At 47.2% G+C, this 19643-nt stretch overlaps 2 protein-coding genes across 5 annotated transcripts in view; one reads left to right on the top strand and one right to left on the bottom strand.

The window, feature by feature from the left end:
* TMIE (transmembrane inner ear) overlaps positions 1 to 11959 on the bottom strand; it is a 32971-nt gene extending 21012 nt beyond the window's left edge. Inside the window, exon 1 of the mRNA XM_081882761.1 lies at positions 11692 to 11959. Coding sequence (XP_081738887.1) covers positions 11692 to 11793 — 102 coding nt within the window. The 5' untranslated portion in view covers positions 11794 to 11959. The remainder of the gene's footprint in view (positions 1 to 11691) is intronic.
* ALS2CL (ALS2 C-terminal like) overlaps positions 5663 to 19643 on the top strand; it is a 67777-nt gene continuing 53796 nt past the window's right edge. For 2 of the 4 annotated variants that reach the window (XM_081931572.1, XM_081931571.1), the window contains exon 1: positions 19059 to 19186. In XM_081931572.1, the coding sequence (XP_081787698.1) occupies positions 19112 to 19186 (75 nt within the window). In that variant the 5' untranslated portion in view covers positions 19059 to 19111. Of the gene's footprint in view, positions 5796 to 13468; positions 13701 to 19058; positions 19187 to 19643 lie in introns of those variants that run through there. The other 2 variants (XM_081931574.1, XM_081931573.1) reach the window with 2 other exon arrangements.

Below are 19643 nucleotides of genomic sequence, written 5' to 3'. Positions count from 1 at the left end.
TTTTGGAACGGACTTCCGGAATGGATTAAGTTTGAGAACCAAGGTGCCACTGTATTTCACCCGGGTCAAAGACCCAGTTTGGCACCTCCCTCTGTGCATTTGCATACACACAAAAAGGGAGCCAGCTTGTGTAGTGTCACCAAATAGCCAAAACTGAGCAGCTCCCTCTGCTTTTCCAGCCCTCTGCTGGAATCAGGGGAGCCCGTTTTAACCCTTTCTCGGCAAACCCATGAGGGCTAGGAACTTGCTTGCTTTGTTTATAATAATAATAATAATAATAATAATAATAATAATAATAATAATAAAATAAATAAATAATAATAATAATAATAATAATAATAATAATAATAATAATAATAATTTATTATTTATACTTCGCCCATCTGGCTGGGTTTTAGCAAACTGCTAAGAACATCAGACATTAAAAACTTCCCTAAACAGGGTCTCCTAAAAGTCTTCTAAAAGTCAGATACAGTGGTACCTCAGGTTAAGTACTTAATTCATTCCGGAGGTCCATTTTTAACCTGAAACTGTTCTTAACCTGAAGCACCACTTTAACTAATGGGGCCTCCCGCTGCCATCACCGGAGCACGATTTCTGTTCTCATCCTGAAGCAAAGTTCTTAACCTGAGGTACTATTTCTGGGTTAGCGGAGTCTGTAACCTGAAGCGTATGTAACCCGAGGTACAACTGTAGTTGTTTATTTCCTTGACATCTGATGGGAAGGCGTTCTACAGGGTGGGTGCCACCACCGAGAAGGCCCTCTGCCTGGTTCCCAGTAACCTCACTTCTCGCAGTGAAGGCCCTCGGAACTGGACCTCAGTGTCCGGGCAGAATGATGGGGGTGGAGACGCTCCTTCAGGTATACTGGACCGAGGCCATTTAGGGCTTGAAAGATCAGCACCAACACTTTGAATTGGGCTCATTGAACCAGAGGGCAGAAGATAAGCTGCAGTTCTGCCAGGCAGACTTGCTTTCTAGGGAATTCTAATGCCTGCTATTTGATCCCCTGTTCAGTTGCTGCCAGCTGATTCTTAGGGAAGAGGGTTAGCAAGGTTCAGGTTACAGCTGATGGATCTTTGGGCAGCAGAAGCCCATCTTTCTGCCATGCCCAGCAAACTCCCTTGACAATCCATTATGGGAGGCTTACATTTCTGTCTCCCCTTCGGAAGGCAGTGTGTCTGCTGTTAAAAGACAGAATCCATGTGAGCAGCCACTGTGCAGAGGGGTGCCTGAAACACAGCCTTGCCGATCACATCCTTATAGGGCTGTTATCCCTCCAGGTTCATCTGGTGTCCTCCCAGTGGCAGGTGACTCTTCAGGTGGGCAAGAGCGCAGGAATCACATCTCAATAAACCCCAAGAGATGGGACACCCAGTCGTAAAAAGATGTAAATTGTGTTACATTATTTACATATTCCTCAATATATTAAAATAAAAAAAATTAAGGTCTTATATCTACAGTGGTACCTCGGGTTACATACGCTTCAGGTTACACTCCGCTAACCCAGAAATAGTGCTTCAGGTTAAGAAGTTTGCTTCAGGATGAGAACAGAAATTGGCCTCCGGCGGCGCGGTGGCAGCAGGAGGCCCCATTAGCTACAGTGGTGCTTCAGGTTAAGAACAGTTTCAGGTTAAGAACGGACCTCCGGGATGAATTAAGTACTTAACCTGAAGTACCACTGTATATATGTAATAAATATTCATAACTGCATATATAAACCACATGTTTGAAACCCCACAGAAAAAGTCCTGAAACCATTTTGTCCCTCCCAAATTGACCTCAAATATTTCTCTGCAAGGTGGAAGGAAAATGGAAAGGCCTCCCCATTGTCTTTTCCTTCACGAATCCTGTCTTAAGGGTATGTCTGTGTATGAACAGGGTGAGCCTGTGACCTGGCTCAGGAACTAAGTATTTATCATTACAAAAGACTGGCCAGGCTCCCCAGGGTATCCAATCAAGTAACCATTAACAGGTAACCTGCCAGACAGGAGATAATGCACTCAGATTTCTGTTGTAGACCGCCTCTTCTGTGATGTAGGTATGAAATTTCTGGGGGTGGTCTTGGACTCCAGGGCGGGCAATTTAAAATGTCTATATAAGGGCAGGTACACCTTGGTTCTGGGTCCTCCAGAACCTGCGTGTTAGGGGAGCACCCTGTTGCAACAGTTCAATAAAGAACAGGCTTACTAGCTGCTTTGCTTCTCAATATTCTCAGGTTGGCCTCTGTTATTTTCTCCGACTGATGGAGAACCTACAAAGGACTCTATAAGGGCTCCCGTGTCCCCCATAAGGGCAGATTTTTGTTTATTACAATAGATAAGCGCTCCTTCCAGCCCGGTGTCTAGAATCAGAACCGTAGACTTGGAAGGGAACCCCCAGCGATCATCTAGTCCAACCCCCTGCGATGTAGGAATCACAGCTCAAAAATCCCTGACAGATTGCCTGGAAGCGGGTTGGTTTGGATGACCCTCAGAGGTCCCTTGAAACTCTCCGATTTTATAAGACAGCCATCTGACCTTTGTTGGAAAACCTCCAACGAAGGAGAGTCCACCATCTTGCGAGGGAGTCCGTTCCCCTGTTGAACATCTCTTACCATCAGGAAGTTAATAATAATAATAATAATAATAATAATAATAATAATAATAATAATAATTTATTTATACCCTGCCCATCTGGCTGGGTTTCCCCAGCCACTCTGGGCGGCTTCCAAATGAATATTAAAAACAATACAGCATTAGACATTACAAACTTCCCTAAAGAGGGCTGCCTTCAGATGTCTTTTAAAAGTAAAATAGTTGTTTATTGCCTTGACATCTGCTGGGAGTTCCACAGGGCAGGCGCCACCACCAAGAAGGCTCTCTGCCTGGTTCCCTGTAACCTAACTTCTCGCAATGAGGGAACCGCCAGAAAGCCCTTGCCGCTGGATCTCAGTGTCCGGGCTGAATGATGGGGGTGGAGATGCTCCTTCAGGTATACAGGACTGAGGCCGTTTAGGGCTTTAAAGGTCAGCACCAACACTTTGAATTGTTCTCGGAAACGTACTGGGAGCCAATGCAGATCTCTCAGGACCGGTGTTATGTGGTCCCGGCAGCCACTCCCAGTCACCAGTCCAGCTGCCGCATTCTGGATTAATTGCAGTTTCCGGGTTACCTTCACATTTAAATGTTTCGTCGGATTCTCCTGGGAATCTGAATCCATCGTTTCAGGTCCTATCCTCTGGAGCAGCAGGAAAAAAGCTCTGCCTGCATTCCAGCCTGCCAATATCCCCCAGAACTGGACACATCTTGCTGCAGGATCCACCCCTTTGCCATGAGAGCGCAGAGTGGCCAGGCTGCTCCCATCCCTGGTGCCTTCTGCCTGGTGCCTGCAACTCGATCTCTGGCTATTAAGAGCTGGTGTGTTTTCTCAGCAGACTGCTAAAAGCTTCCTGGTGTCTGCAGTTATTGTTGTTGTTTAGTCATTTAGTCATGTCAGCCTCTTCGTGACCCCCTGGACCAGAGCACGCCAGGCACTCCTATCTTCCACTGCCTCCTGCATTTTGGTCAAACTCATCCTGGTAGCTTCGAGAACACTGTCCCACCATCTCGTCCTCCGTTGTCCCCTTCTCCTTGTGCCCTCCATCTTTCCCAACATCAGGGTCTTTTCCAGGGAGTCTTCTCTTCTCATGAGGTGGCCAAAGGATTGGAGCCTCAGCTTCAGGATCTGTCCTTCCAGTGAGCACTCAGGGCTGATTTCCTTCAAAATGGAGAGGTTTGATCTTCTTGCAGTCCATGGGACTCTCCAGAGTCTCCTCCAGCACCAGATGTCTGCAGAGCAGACTGCAATGGAAGGAAGGGGAGGAGAGTTGTCAGGCTGGGTTAACCCCCTGCCCCAGGGCCATAGCTCAGTGGCAGATCATCTGCTTTGAACGCAGAATGTCCCCAATTCAAGCCCTAGTAGCTCCCAGTAGAGCTGTTGCCGGCCATCGATAGCCCTCTCTCTTTCAGGAATTTGTGGGATCTTTCTAAAGCCATCTAGGTTGGTAGCAGCACTGCCTCCTTCTGGAGGCAGTTCCAACAGTTTCTTCTTTGGCGATCACTAATAATAATATAATAATAATAATTTATTATTTATACACTGCCCATCTGGCTGGGTTTCCCCAGCCACTCTGGGCAGCTTCCAACAGAATATTAAAATACAGTAATCCATCAAACATTAAAAGCTTCCCTAAACAGGGCTGCCTTCAGATGTCTTCTAAAAGTCTGGTAGTTGTTGTTCTCTTTGACATCTGGTGGGAGGGTGTTCCAGAGGACGAGCGCCACCACCAAGAAGGCCCTCTGCCTGGTTCCCTGTAACTTGGCTTCTCGCAGGGAGGGAACCGCCAGAAGGCCCTCGGAGCTGGACCTGAGTAAGATTGTCTTCCATAAGCCGGTTTTAACAGTGAGCCCATAAGTGACTGTGGAGGCCAATTCTGGATCCACACGTCCTTCCACAGTGGGGACATAGGTTTCCAGGCAGGAGTTGATCACGGTGTGGATTTGCCAAGTGTGCCTTCCTCTTAGCACGTTTCTCCCTTGTGTCCTGAGTTTGAGTGTCTTCAAAACCCATGACACCTTCAATAAACGCTGTTCTCCAACTGGAGCACTCGCAAGCCAGTGTTTCCCAGTTATCAGTGCTCATACTACATTTTAAAAGATGTGCCCTGAGAGCGTCTTTAAACCTCTTTTATTCTCCACCGGTATTTCACTTTCCATTCTTAAGTTGGGAATAGAGTAGTTGCTTTTGGAAGACAATAATCAGGCATCTGCACAGCATGACCAGTCCAACAAAGCTGATGTTCAAGAATCATTGCTTCAACACTGGTGATCTTTGCTTCTTCCAGTACACTGGTATTAGTTCACCTGTCTTCCCAAGTGATGTGTAAGATTTTTCGGAGACACCGTTGATGGAATATTTTGAGGAGCTGGAGATGGCATTTATAAGTGGTCCATGTTTCACAAGTGTACAGTAAGGTTGGTAGTACAATAGCTTTGCAAACAAGCATGTTGGTTTCCCTGTGAATGTCTTGGTCCTCAAACACTCTGCGTTTCAATTGGGAGAAAGCTGCGCTTGCAGATTTAACAAAGCACTGTGTGAATAAATCATTTCTTTCTCTGGCCTGAATTTTCCAACTTTCATCTTCCTTGGGCGTCCAATAGTCCTATCCCAGCCCTTTGAGTAGAAAACCCGCTTTTCCTCCCAGTGTCCAAATATTAAAGGGACAGGAGCTCTCCAGTTAAAAGCAGCTGGCAACATTTGCTATTGCTAGTTATGCAACCTTAGGAATTTTACAGGAATCTTTAACACACTTATTCTTTTCTGCAGATCTTGGTGGTGGTGGGTGGGAATAAACAGTTCTCCTTTTCTTCTTCTTCATTTCTCAAACCCCAGTGAACCTCTAGCCCACGAGGAAGTCTTTACACTGCACTTTCTACTCAGCATTCAGTCCCAGATAGTTGAATGGGACTTACTCCCAGGTAAATGTAGGCATCTAGCTTCATGCAAGAGAATTCCTCTCCCCATTCACTGGCCTCCATCTTTTGCAAAAATCCATTGTCAGTCGGTTTGGCTAGGAGGCGGGGCTGCTGCTTTTTAGACCCGCCTCCTTTCCAAATGGGAGCTTTATAAAAAGAGGAAATTGAAGCAAAGTCTTTCTTGAAGAAGCAAAAAGAGGGAAAGGGAAGGAAGGGGAAAACAAGCTTTTCAAAAGGACACAGTGGCCTAGAAAAGAAGAGGCTACCAAGATTTGACCAGCGACCCAGGACAAAGCTCAGGTAGGATGTGTGACACTTGGATAGCAAGATGTGAAGATGTCTTGCATGCAAACTTGTGGTTAAAATGTGTTCTTTTAGAGGCAGCTTGTGTGTTACTTAAGCACTGCCTCTGGGAGTCAGATCTGGGACTTGGGTTAAGACAATATTTGCTCTCTGAGGCAAGAAGTGTGTGTCGCAATCCATCTTTCCCTGTTTGCCTCTTAAGACCTGGTAGACAGAGGTGCTTTCCCTCTAATAATATAATAATGTAATAATAATATAATAATTTATTATTTATACCCCGCCCAACTGGCTGGGTTTCCCCAGCCACTCTGGGTGGCTTCCAACAAAACACTAAAATACAATAACCTATCAAACATTAAAAGCTTCCCTAAAGAGGGCTGCCTTCAGATGTCTTCTAAAAGTCTGGTAGTTGTTTTTCTCTTTGACATCTGATGGGATGGCGTTCCACAGGGCGGGCGCCACCACGGAGAAGGCCCTCTGCCTGGTTCCCTGTAACTTGGCTTCTCGCAGGGAGGGAACCACTAGAAGGCCCTTGGCGCTGGACCTCAGTGTCCGGGCAGAACGATGGGGGTGGAGACGCTCCTTCAGGTGTACTGGGCCGAGGCCATTTAGGTCTTTCAAGGTCAGCACCAACATTTTGAATTGTGCTCGGAAACATACTGGGAGCCAATCTAGGTCTTTCAGGACCAGTGTTATATGGTCTCGGCGGCCGCTCCCTGTCAGCAGTCTAGCTGCCGCATTCTGGATTAGTTGTAGTTTCCGGGTCACCTTCAAAGGTAGCCCCACATAGAGCGCATTGCAGTAGTCCAAGCGGGAGATAACCAGAGCATGCACCACTCTGGTGAGACAGTCTGTGGGCAGGGAGGGTCTCATTCTGTGTACCAGACGGAGCTGATAAACAGCTGCCCTGGACACAGAATTGACCTGCGCCTCCAAAATGAATCTCAGGTTGCGCACCTGGTCCTTCGGGGGCACAGTTACCCCATTCAGGACCAGGGAGTCTTAATAATCATGGCAAAAGGTCTGCGGCAGGCAAATTCAGAGGGCTACTTCTTAAAAAGTGCTGTATGGGTTGTAAGAATCCAGTCTTTTAGTGTGGCAGCGTCTGCACTTTGGAACTCCTTTCCTATTGATATCACTATACTGTTTTCAGCACCTGCCAAAAACATTTTTGTTAAATATGCCAGGTGTTTAGAAAGTTGATGTGAGTTTTCATCTCTTTTTAGCATGTTGTTGTTATAATTTTTCAAATGTCTTAAATTATTACTTAGTGGTAACTATATTGTTTTATTCCTTTTAGTAAACGGTTTGTTTTTTTACCATCAAGAGGTGTATAAATTTTATGAAAGAATGGTGGTGATAATGATATTTTGAACAATACAGTGGTACCTCAGGTTACAGACGCTTCAGGTTACAGACGCTTCAGGTTACATACGCTTCAGGTTACAGACTCCGCTAACCCAGAAATAGTGCTTCAGGTTAAGAACTTTGCTTCAGGATGAGAACAAAAATTGTGCTCCGGCGGCACGGCAGCAGCAGGAGGCCCCATTAGCTAAAGTGGTGCTTCAGGTTAAGAACAGTTTCAGGTTAAGAACGGACCTCCGGAACGAATTAAGTACTTAACCTGAGGTACCACTGTACCTTCAATTTCCCCTTCTGTGTTTGCAACTGGTGCTTGCTTTAAATATTCAGCGATGGTGAGCCGATGGGCGGAGCTAATTGCTGTTAATGATGGTCTGAATCTGGAGCAGGTTTTGCAAACTTGCTTCTGAGATGGGAAGTTTGGGATATGCTTGGATTAAGAACTGGCCTGAATTTGCCTCAGATAACTGAGGGGCTTTACGTGCCCAAGTTGGCAAGCTCATGGGCAGATTTGTAGCTTTTTATTCACCCGGAGTTAAGAGCAAGTTGGCCTAGGGTTGCCATACGTCCTCTTTTTCCAGGACATGTCCTCTTTTTCAGGGGTAAGTTTTCTGTCCTGGCAGGTTTTTTGAATTTGCTAAAATGTCCTTGTTTTTTTCCCTTTGGTACTAAGGGAGCACTAGGGAACTGGCGTTCTGGGAGTTTTAAAACTGGACAAGAGCTAATTCAGACATGCGTGTTTGGTTATTCCTTTACTTATTTCCAACAGATGTCTCCTCCTTTTCCCATAAAAGAAAAAAATAAATCAAGGCAGCAAACAATAAAATGCAAGCAATAATAAATAATAATAAAAAATTATTTATATCCCGCTCTCCCCAGCCGAAGCCGGGCTCAGAGCGGCTAACAACAATAAAACACAGCATTCTAAAATCAATTCATTTTAAAATCAACAAGTGGGCAAAAACAACAATAAAACATGAAGCCTGTTAGGTTGTGGGTGAACATATCAGACAACACAGCGATCCTTCAAACAGCTCTTGTTTATTCACAGGCCAGAACAGAACTGAACTGAAGGGTTCAGCCAGCCTGCTTATATAGAGCTCCAGTACAAGGCAACAGTAGGGACGCAGGTGGCGCTGTGGGTTAAACCACAGAGCCTAGGACTTGCCATTCAGAAGGTCGGCGGTTCGAATCCCCGCGATGGGGTGAGCTCCCGTTGCTCGGTCCCTGCTCCTGCCAACCTAGCAGTTCGAAAGCACAAAAGTGCAAGTAGATAAATAGGTACCACTCCAGCGGGAAGGTAAACGGCGTTTCCGTGTGCTGCTCTGGTTCGCCAGAAGCGGATTAGTCATGCTGGCCACATGACCCGGAAGCTGTACACCGGCTCCCTCGGCCAATAAAGCGCCGCAACCCCAGAGTCGGTCACGACTGGACCTAATGGTCAGGGGTCCCTTTACCTTTACAAGGCAACAGTAACAATCTTTCTGTAACTATCCAATCAATGAACGTCACTTTCAATTCCTTATTTGCATATGTGGACCTGAGTGAAAACTATCTTCAGTATCCCCCTGCTAGCCCAGGGTGAGAACTTCAGTACATAACCAAGCCAATATGCTGGAGAGAGAACCTGTTCATCAAAAGTAGGGCTGAGATCTCGGGATGCCTGGTTTGTGACTGATACCTCCATCTGGCTGACACCTCCAGCTTTCTTAAGCAGGTCAGCAGAAGAACTCATTTTTTGCCTTTATCTCCCACCTTATTCACCCCCCTCCTCAGTTAATCCCTACAGCGACCCTGCGAGGTAGGTGAAGAGACTGGGACTGACTCCGAGGTCATCCAGTGAGCTTCAGGACCGAGTGGGGATTTGAACGCTGATCTTCCAGGTCCTAATCCAACACTCTAACCACTATACCACACTTCCGCCCTAGAGTTCTTCTGCTATAGGGCAGCTCTAAAAATTAAGCAAGTAAACAAATACAGTGGTACCTTGGTTCTCAAATGCCTTGGTGCTCAAACGCTTTGGTTCTCAAACACTGAAAATCTGGAAGTAAGTACATTGGTACCTCGGGTTACATATGCTTCAAGTTACATACGCTTCAGGTTACAGACTCCGCTAACCCAGAAATAGTATCTCAGGTTAAGAACTTTGCTTCAGGATGAGAACAGAAATCGTGCTCCGGCGGCGCGGCGGCAGCAGGAGGCCCCATTAGCTAAAGTGGTGCTTCAGGTTAGGAACAGTTTCAGGTTAAGAACGGACCTCCGGAACGAATTAAGTACTTAACCCGAGGTACCACTGTAATGTTTTTCGGAAGCCAATCGTCCAATGTGGCTGTTGGCTATTGTTTCCGGGGCGCCTGCACTAATCAGAAGCTGCGCCTTGGTTTTCGAACATTTCAGAAGTCAAACGGACTTCCGGAACGGATAAAGTTTGGCGCTTTTCTTTTTGCTTTTTATTTTGCATTTTTGTTTTTGAGGCTTTTTCAATTAATTTGTTTTTGTGGCTGTGTGGAACCCAATTCCGCTACCGACTGATTGATTGTGTGACTGCAGAAATGGATAAAAGCCCCCCATCCAAACAATGGCTATCATCAGTGCAGGTAAGGGGGGGGGAAAGTTTTAATTTTTATCATCTACAGTGGTACCTCAGGTTAAGTACTTAATTCCTTCCGGAGGTCCGTTCTTAACCTGAAACTGTTCTTAACCTGAAGCACCACTTTAGCTAATGCGGCCTCCTGCTGCTGCCGCGCCGCCGGAGCACAATTTCTGTTCTCATCCTGAAGCAAAGTTCTTAACCTGAAGCACTATTTCTGGGTTAGCGGAGTCTGTAACCTGAAGCGTATATAACCTGAGGTACCACTGTACAATACTGTCTTATTCACAGTGCAATGATTATTACTTTTATGGATCAATGGTCTCGATAATAAAATCCATGTTAAATTGCTGTTTTAAGGGTTGTTTTTAAAAGTTTGGAACGGATTACTCCCTTTTGCATTACTTTCTATGGGAAAGCGCACCTTGGTTTTGGAACGTTTTGGTTTTGAAACAGACTTCCGGATTAAGTTTGAGAACCAAGGTACCACTGTAAAGGGAAAGCCAATTGTCCATTAGAGAAGGATCCGAAATATTTTCCTTGAAGCTTGAATTTGTTTAATTCTGGATTGTTGTATTTGATGTTTTAATGTGTTGTAAACTGCACTGAGATTTTTTTCTTTAAAATACAAAACAGTATATAAAATTAACAACAACAGCAACTCTCATTGAAGGGGAAAAGGCACCTAGACATTCTGTTGTGCTGACCGTAACCCAGGTTTAAGGTGTTATTTGGCAATTAGCTTTTCTATCTCAGTTTCTAACACTGATTTGCATCTAGTATCCATTAATAGCCCTCTTCTCTATACAGCCTTAATGACCAGGGCATCTCCACCCCTGGAGAACAGCACACTAATTTGAAAGAAAATATAATTATTGAGGATCACCCCTCCTTTTTCCTTCCGTTCAAGACAGACAGACTTGCCCCAGGACAAAGAGGGAGGACAGCACCTGCCCTCTCTATGGGGTCCAGGGCAAATCTTTAAATACACAACCGCCAAGGCTTAACCCTATCTGGAAGAGCTGATTTGGCAGCTCACCCTCTATGGGGGGGGGGAGCTGTAGTTACATGGCAATGATAGAAGTAGTCTTTGCACGTTTTCAAAATAAGTTCTCTCTTACATGCGTTGTGCATTCCCCAAACAAACGACAGCGCCACATTTCTCAGACTTGGGCAAGCTTTCTTACAAACCATATAACACCGGTCTTGAAAGACCTACACTGGCTCCCAGTACGTTTCTGAGCACAATTCAGAGTATTGGTGCTGACCTTGAAAGCCCTAAACGGCCTCGGTCCAGTATACCTGAAGGAGCGTCTCCACCTCCATCGTTCTGCCCGGACACTGAGGTCCAGCTCTGAGGGCCTTCTGGCGGTTCCCTCACTGCGAGAGGCCAAGTTACAGGGAACCAGGCAGAGGGCCTTCTCGGTGGTGGCGCCCGCTCTGTGGAACACCCTCCCACCAGATGTCAAAGAGAACAACAACTACCAGACTTTTAGAAGACATCTGAAGGCAGCCCTGTTTAGGGAAGCTTTTAAAGTTTGATGGATTACTGTATTTTGGTGTTCTGTTGGAAGCCGCCCAGAGTGGCTGGGGAAACCCAGCCAGGTGGGCAGGGTATAAATAAATAATAATAATAATAATAATAATAATAATAATAATAATAATAATAATTATATTAAACCTCGGCCATGAGAGCTAGAAACTTGATTTTTCTCCCCTAGGTCTCCCCCGGTACAGACAAACCAGCTGTCTCTCTCGGGGTGCAAAATTCAGAGTCTGGATCATCATAGGAAGAAAACTAACTTAACCAAGCTCCTCTGGCTTGCTGCTACCACCTGAAACCCAAACAGGGTCTCTGAGTTGCCCTGGTGCCAGACGCAGTTAAAGGAGAATAATTCCATTCTGTGCAGGGTTTTTTTCCTGAGGGGTCGTTCTCCTTACCTCTATCAGCTGACTCAGAGCGGTCCGGGAGTAGCATAACAGCAAGGAGGGCGAGCCGCTGAAGGGACAAAGCGTCGGTCTCATGGGGTGGTCCAGCGCCATCTTTCCCCCTGTCTGTGTCTCGCTCCTCTTGTCTCTCTGCAAAGCGGAGCCTGAGAAGGGCGTCTGATGGATGGTCCAACTAGCTGACTGCTAGCTGTCTTGTCAATCGCCGGCTCGCCTCCAGCCACCCCCCTAACATCTGCCGGCGATGGCTCTGCACCCTCCAGCAATCTGCGGCCGCTTCCCTTGCAGCCACAAAGGCAGCCCTGGGGAGGCATTAATTAATTCATTAGGCTGGGTTCGTTTACACTCAGCAGCCTTGGTCCGGGGAGCAGCCGGGGTGGATGGGTTTGATCTCCCAGGTCGGCAGCGGGATGATATTGCTGGCTGCTTCTGCCCGGCTCCCCGGAGACCCGGCTTATTAACTTATCCCAGGCCTGCTTTCTCGCCGGCGGAGGAACCGGGTCTGAATCGCCTGGTTTCCTCCTCCTGATTGCACAGATGGGTAAATGAGAAGGGCACCTGCCTGGGCTGTGCAAGCTGTGGAACGGCCGCTCGCCTATGAGGAGCAGCGACGTCCTGCAGGCGACCAGATGCAGAAGCTGATTTACACTGGAAGAGGGTTGCTAATCTCTCCCATCACCAACACCACCCAATTTCCCTCTTTTGAAAAAGGGTAGGGAATAATAATAATAATAATAATAATAATAATAATAATAATAATAATTTATTATTTATACCCCGCCCATCTGGCTGGGTTTCCCCAGGGTAGAGAACTCTGGGGTGCTGGTGGGGTGACCAGTCGTGGTTAGATGCTGAGTTTTGATTTGCATTGAGGAGCAGATCAAAATGTAAAGGTAAAGGGACCCCTGACTATTAGGTCCAGTCGTGGCCGACTCTGGGGTTGCGGCGCTCATCTCGCTTTACTGGCCGAGGGAGCTGGCGTACAGCTTCCGGGTCATGTGGCCAGCATGACTAAGCCGCTTCTGGCGAACCAGAGCAGCGCACAGAAACGCCATTTACCTTCCCGCTGGAGCGGTACCTATTTATCTACTTGCACTTTGACGTGCTTTTGAACTGCTAGGTTGGCAGGAGCAGGGACTGAGCAACGGGAGCTTACCCCGTCGTGGGGATTCGAACCGCCGACCTTCTGATTGGCAAGTCCTAGGCTCTGTGGTTTAACACACAGCGCCACCCGTGTCCCTAGAGCAAAATGTACTCCTCCATAAACGCCATTGCACCCTCAGTAATATCCTCTGCCTTGCATTCCTCCGGGGCAAGCCACAAACTCAGTTTAGGGAACAATGTGGACGCCAAACAGATCCCTCGCCATTAAATTTCACATTTCAAAATGTCAAGTTTAAGTGTGCGGTTGTGTATCCATCCAAACTTCCTGTCCCCTGCCAGTCGGATTGTAAGCTCTTTGGGGGCAAGGACCCTTCCTATCCTTGCTGCAGAACAATGTCTTGTTTTTCCCGTCCCGGATGCTGAACCCGGTGCCTGCTTTCTGCTTTCTGGCTTAGAGCTGTCAGTTGTGATGTATGTATCCTTGCTTCTTAATTCTCTCAAACGCTTGCCAGCTTAGGTTCAACAACAGCCGCTGCGGCCTTCTGCCAAGGCGTACAGATCTTGGCTGCCGTTCAAGCCGTTTCCATGAGCACCAGGAATGCGCTCGCAGTGCATCCTGGGAGACATAGATGTGCCTCTCTCTTTTTTTCCCTTCCTTTGGAGAGCAAATCCGAAGGGTTGGCCTGGGAGACTTCCGTCAACAGGAGAGCATGTGAGCCTGAGAATTCTCCTGAAGGGCTGGGACTTTGGGGAAGGGCCAGACAGGGGAGCAAAGGCCATCGGTGTTTCACAGAGGAAAACGATGCGCAGCTCAGCTGAGGTCCTTGCCCTGTGGTCGTGCCTTGCTGGTATCGCCTGACCCCACCTTCTAGCAGAATGAGTCTTTGTCTTCCCTGCGGGTGAGTTGTGGGCGACTGAACGAAACCCGAAACTCATTATTGAGGGCACGTGCGTGGGACAGGTCTCGGTGTTTCGATTTCTGGGAATGGAGTTGAGAGGTGACCTAACCTGGGGAGAAAAACAGTAAAGACCTGATGAAGAGAGCACAGCAGAGGTTATATTTTCTGAGAATCCTCTGGAAAAACAATCTCTCAAAGGACCTGTTGATGGCATTTTACCATTGTACTATGGAGAGTGTGTTAACTTATGGTCTGTGTGTGTGGTTTGGGAGCTGCATGGTAAGGGGAAAAACAATGCTGTCCAGGGTTGTAAAGACTGCAGAGAGAATAATTGGGTGTACTCTTCCCACCTTGGATCAAATCTATGCTTCCAGGTGTCATAAGAAAGCTGCAGAGATAGCGCAGGATAGTGCACACCCCGGAAATGATCTCTTTCAGCTTCTGCCTTCTGGAAGAAGGTAAAAGTAAAGGGACCCCAGACCATTAGGTCCAGTCGTGGCCGACTCTGGGGTTGCGGCGCTCATCTCGCTTTATTGGCCGAGGGAGCCGGCGTACAGCTTCCGGGTCATGTGGCCAGCATGACTAAGCCACTTCTGGCAAACCAGAGCAGCGCACGGAAATGCTGTTTACCTTCCCGCCACAGTGGTACCTATTTATCTACTTGCACTTTGATGTGCTTTCGAACTGCTAGGTTGGCAGGAGCAGGGACTGAGCAACAGGAGCTCACCCTGTCGCAGGGATTCGAACCGCCGACCTTCTGGTCAGCAAGCCCTAGGCTCTGTGGTTTAGACCACAGCGCCACTCGCGTCCCTCTGGAAGAAGATACGGGGTTATAAAGACTAGGACTAGCCGCCTGAGAAACATTTTCTATCCAAATGCGATTTTGGTTTTAAACGCAGTGTAAGGTAGTCTCTATGGGAGTATATTGTATTTAATTATGGGGTATCAGAGTTTTTAGGGGGTTAACCAGGCTGGGATAGCAGGCTTGTTGGTTTTTGAATGTCTGATGTAGATTTTTTTCAGTTTCGTTGTTCTGTATGGGACAATGTCAATAAAGATTATCGTATCGTAACGTTCTCTATAAATTTATCCCCTGCCCGTCGCTCTCCAAAAAGTGTCAGGGAAAGAACAGAGCATGCAAAGAGACAGAGAGGGGACAGCTCTGTGCTATGCACAATCTGCTGAGATGCAACTTTAGGAGGAAGTGGCTGTTGAGCTCTTGATTTACTCTTGTCAAAGGTACAGAAATTTCTCGACTTGATACTGTGTTAGCAAAGGACTGGATCTTTTCCTGTGGGGTCAAATCCACACTGTACATTTAGAACACATTTGAAAGCGCACGGCTCCCCCATCACACCCAGGATCCTGGGAATTGTAGTTTGTTAAGGGTGCTGGGAGTGGTAGTTCTGCAGGGGGTAAAGAATCCCCCCCAAAAAAAAGATTTCTGGGGATTGTAATGCGCCTTAAATGTTTTGTGTAGATATGGCCGTTTTAGGGCAGAAAGTTGTGTTAGGAAGAAAGTGAGAAATAACTGCTGGGTTTGATCATTTAATTTTTAAAAGCTTTTTTATCCCCAGGAGATTACAGCAATGCCTTGTTGTATTTAGTTACAGTAGGACATAGAGACTGAGAGTTTGCCCGTGGAAGGCTTGAGGTTAAAGATGGATCTTTTGAGGAGGAGTTTGAGAGGTGTGGCATTGCTGCTGACTTATTTGTTTATTTGCAATTGCAGCCTGCTCTTTAGCCAAACAAGACTCCCCGATCGGCCTGCGTGCAGACAAGTAAAAAACGAATCAGTCCCTACTTGAAGTCTAAGAGATGCAGCAGCAAAGGAAAGCAGAACTGGGAGGGATGAGGAAAAAAGCAAGATCAGATGCCAAGTCTTAAAACTTTAAAAACGGTAGGAGGATGGTCCAAGCAGGGCAAAAAAGAGAGAAAGGGGAAAAACCTTTGGCAATAAGCTTGCCTGCCATGTTTGGTGATGAGAACACATTCCATGTGCATTTTCCAAGGTGGCATGGAATGCTTTGCATGGAAAAACCCCAAGCCCAGGAGCTCCAGGTGGGGCTGTGAATGCCCCACCTGCCTTGCAGAGGGTTAGACTTAGATGAGCCACTGGGTCCCTTCCAATTTCTCAGTCCTATGAATCCCCAGAGTTTTGCTCTTTATCGGTGAATCTAAGCTAGATTGTCTGACTCCAGCTGCGTACGCACCATGCATTTAAAGCACACACACACCCCACAAAAATATATATCCTGGGAACTCTAAACAAGAGTTACCCCTGGGGAAAGGGCTTGAAGTGTTTCTGTAAGCCTGATTCCAATGCTGCGATGTAGTTGTGCCATTTGGCCACTAGGTGTCCCCCTTATGGTTTTCTCAAGAATGTGGTTCTCTGCAAAGAACAGATGATTAGCCCCAAAGAAGGGAAGGAATCACCAATCTTCTGATCGGCAAGTCCTAGGCTCTGTGGTTTAACCCACAGCGCCACCCGCGTCCCCTATCCAGGTACTACCCCTTCCCTAAAACCCCCACACACCCTGCGGTTGGTGTTCTCCAAGAAGCTACCATTAGAACAGGCAGTTGTGCACCGAGCATCTAAGGTTTCCATAACTTCTCAAGGTTATTCCCTGTCACGAGTTAAATAGCTGTTCCTGATCACTGACCGAAAAATGGCCACCTCAGCAGTTCCTAAGCCATCAATTCTGTGCATCTAGCAGGAAGTTAGAAGACACTCGTTGCTGCCTGGAAAATTTAAGACTGCTTTGAGCTGTGTCACATTCACCAAAGTGTCCCACACAGAGCAGCTTTGGAGCTCTGGGGAGAATGCCAGAGATCTGTGGTTTGCTGATAGACGTGGTGATGTGTACCAGGATTTTGGATACTCAATAGAGCTACAAAAATGGGAGGAATTATGGAAAAGCAATTTAAAATTTACAGCTTGCTATCTAATTCATTTTCCCAGTGCAGTGGTACCTACTGTAGATACTATTTCTGGGTTAGCGGAGTCTGTAACCTGAAGCATCTGTAACCTGAGGTACCACTGTTGAATAAAACATCAAACATTAAAAACTTCCCTAAACAGGGCTGCCTTCAGATGTCTTCTAAAAGTCAGATAGTTGTTTATTTCCTTGACACCTGATGGGAGGGCGTTCCACAGGGTGGGCGCCACCACCGAGAAGGCCCAGTAACTTCCCTGTAACTTGGCTTCTCGCAGGGAGGGAACCACCAGAAGGCCCTCAGAGCTGGACCTCAGTGTCCGGGCTGGACAATGGGGGTGGAGACGCTCCTTCAGGTATACTGGACTGAGGCCGTTTAGGGCTTTAAAGGTCAGCACCAACACTTTGAATTGTGCTCGGAAACGTACTGGGAGCCAATGTAGATCTTTCAAAACCAGTGTTATGTGATCTCGGCGGCTGCTCCCAGTCATCAGTCTGGCTGCCACATTCTGGATTAGTTGTAGTTTCCGGGTCACCTTCAAAGGTAGCCCCACACAGAGTGCATTGCAGTAGTCCAAGCGAGAGATAACCAGAGCATGCACCACTCTGGTGAGACAGTCTGCGGGCAGGGAGGGCCTCATCCTGCATACCAGATGGAACCAGTAAACAGCTTCCGTGGACACAGAACTCACCTGAACCTCCATGGACAGCTGTGAGTCCAAAATGACTCCTAGGCTGCGCACCTGGTCCTTCAGGTGCACAGTTACCCCATTCAGGACCAGGGAGTCCTCCACACCCACCTGCCTCCTGTCCCCCCAAAACAGTCCTTCTGTCTTGTCAGGATTCAACCTCAATCTGTTAGCCGCCATGCTCTTATATGTCCTTGGAGAGCTGCTGGAGGTTTCCGAGCCCTAGAATAAATTGTGTGCATCATTTATCCCTCCTCCGTCTCCCACCTAAGCTCCAGTTCTGGCTGGCTGGGCCAGGAATGTTCTGTCCCAGGTCGCTGGGCTTGGTCCGTTAAGCGAAGGAGGATCGGCTTGGCATCTCCTCGCCTACGGAGAGCAAAGAACGCCTGAGAATACAAAGAGACTTTTGTTAGGACTCCTTTAGCGCTTCCCTGAAGCTGAGGGAGTCCGTGGGATGCTTTTGCTGAGCTGCATTCTTGCCAGAGACCAAATGCCTGGCGGCTACAGCGCATGAAGAGAGGGTTTTGCATTCTTTGGCTAACTGGTTTGGCCTATAAGGTAAAGGTAAAGGGACCCCTGACTATACTCTGGGGTTGTGGCGCTCATCTCGCTTTATTGGTTGAGGGAGCCGGCGTACAGCTTTCAGAGCAGTGCACAGAAACGCCATTTACCTTCCCGCTGGAGTGGTACCTATTTATCTACTTGCACTTTGACGTGCTTTTGAACTGCTAGGTGGGCAGGAGCAGGGACCGAGCAACGGGAGCTCACCCGTCACGGGGATTCAAACCGCCGACCTTCTGATTGGCAAGTCCTAGGCATTTTTTTAAATGCCAGCCTCTGTTTTCAAAGCTCCTTTGTTCGAGATGCACCCCTCTGTAAATTCCTCAGTCGCCTTGGCTTGGCAGTTTAGCCACAGCCTAGATTATGGGTAGGCAACCTAAGGCCCGGGGGCCGGATCCGGCCCAATCGCCTTCTCAATCTGGCCTGCGGATGGTCCAGGAATCAGCACGTTTTTACATGAGTAGAATGTGTCCTTTTATTTAAAATGCACCTCTGGGTTATTTGTGGGGGGGGCCCTGGTGTTTTTATACGAGTAGAATGTGTGCTTTTATTTAAAATGCATCTCTGGGTTATTTGTGGGGCATAGGAATTCATTCACCCCCCCCCCAGCCCCCTACAAGGTCTGAGAGACAGTGGACTAGCTCCCTTTCTGTTTTGCAATTTAGAGTATTCATTTAGACAACCTTAAAATATAAATGATCTCCCTTCTTCTCTTTCCATGGTTTAGTTTTGCATAACATAAATCCCTGCATATTTTACATAAACTAAACCATTCAGTATTCCATTATTGCATCCATCAGAACTTCTTTACACGCAACTGATCTTAATGCTGTCAATGTTTTCAAATATACACAACCCCACCCCCATATATTCAATAAACATGTTCCAATCTTCTTCTTCTTTTTTTTTTTTAAAAAAAGTTTGCTGACCCCTGGCCTAAATCTTCCTCCCAGGCTCCCGATCTTTTAAAACTAAATCCTTGCCCTTTGCCAGGCTGCAGGCAGTAGGGCTTGTTTGTAAACAGGCAGGACGAAGGAGGAAACTAATTGTGCGGCTGGCTTGAAACCTTCTGCCTGGGATGGTTTTGTAATCGTACCTCTGGGCTGCAGCGGGTGTGTGTTGTGTGTGTGTCATCCAGGAAGCAGGATCTGCAGCTGAACAGAAAAGGAAATTTGGCAGTGGGAGGCGGGCGGGAGTGGCATCGCAGGTTCTTAAACAGCCAGGCATGAAAAGCTGCCCAGAATTGCTCAGAGGTGCCGCCGGCAACGAACCACGCAAGCTATGTTGCTTTCAATATAAGGCAAGTTGTTTTTCCGTCTCCTTTTTTCGAATGGTAGAGTTGGGCTTCAGGGGATATCTAGTCCAACCCCCTTTTGACCAGCTGGGATTTTTCAGTAGCAACTGTGAGACCCCTCACTGCCTCAGCCTGTGAAATCGGGCCATCTGTGAATTAGACTACCCTCTGTTCTCAAAGGCAAGGAGCCCGAGTTGGATTCAAGCCTGGCTTCTTCCGAAGTAACAGGACTGTAGAGCATGCGCAGACTGCTTTCTGATGAACAGGCAGCCTGCAGACTGCTTGAAATAGGAGCCACCTAGGATGTGGATGTAAAGGAGGCTGGTTTGCCTAGCTGGTTCCTTTTCTTAAAAACTTTTACAATGCGCTATTTCAAATCAAAGACGGTTTTCCTGTTATTTTTAAGCGTGGGGTGATGCAGTCTAGGTTGACCAAATTGGCTTAAATGTGTATCCCAGTTTAA

This window comes from Podarcis melisellensis, assembly GCF_964234715.1.
Source record: "Podarcis melisellensis genome assembly, chromosome: 12".
Lineage (NCBI taxonomy): Eukaryota > Metazoa > Chordata > Lepidosauria > Squamata > Lacertidae > Podarcis > Podarcis melisellensis.
The sequence above is the reverse complement of the archived record's forward strand: the minus strand, read 5'-3'. Positions and strand labels throughout refer to the sequence as shown.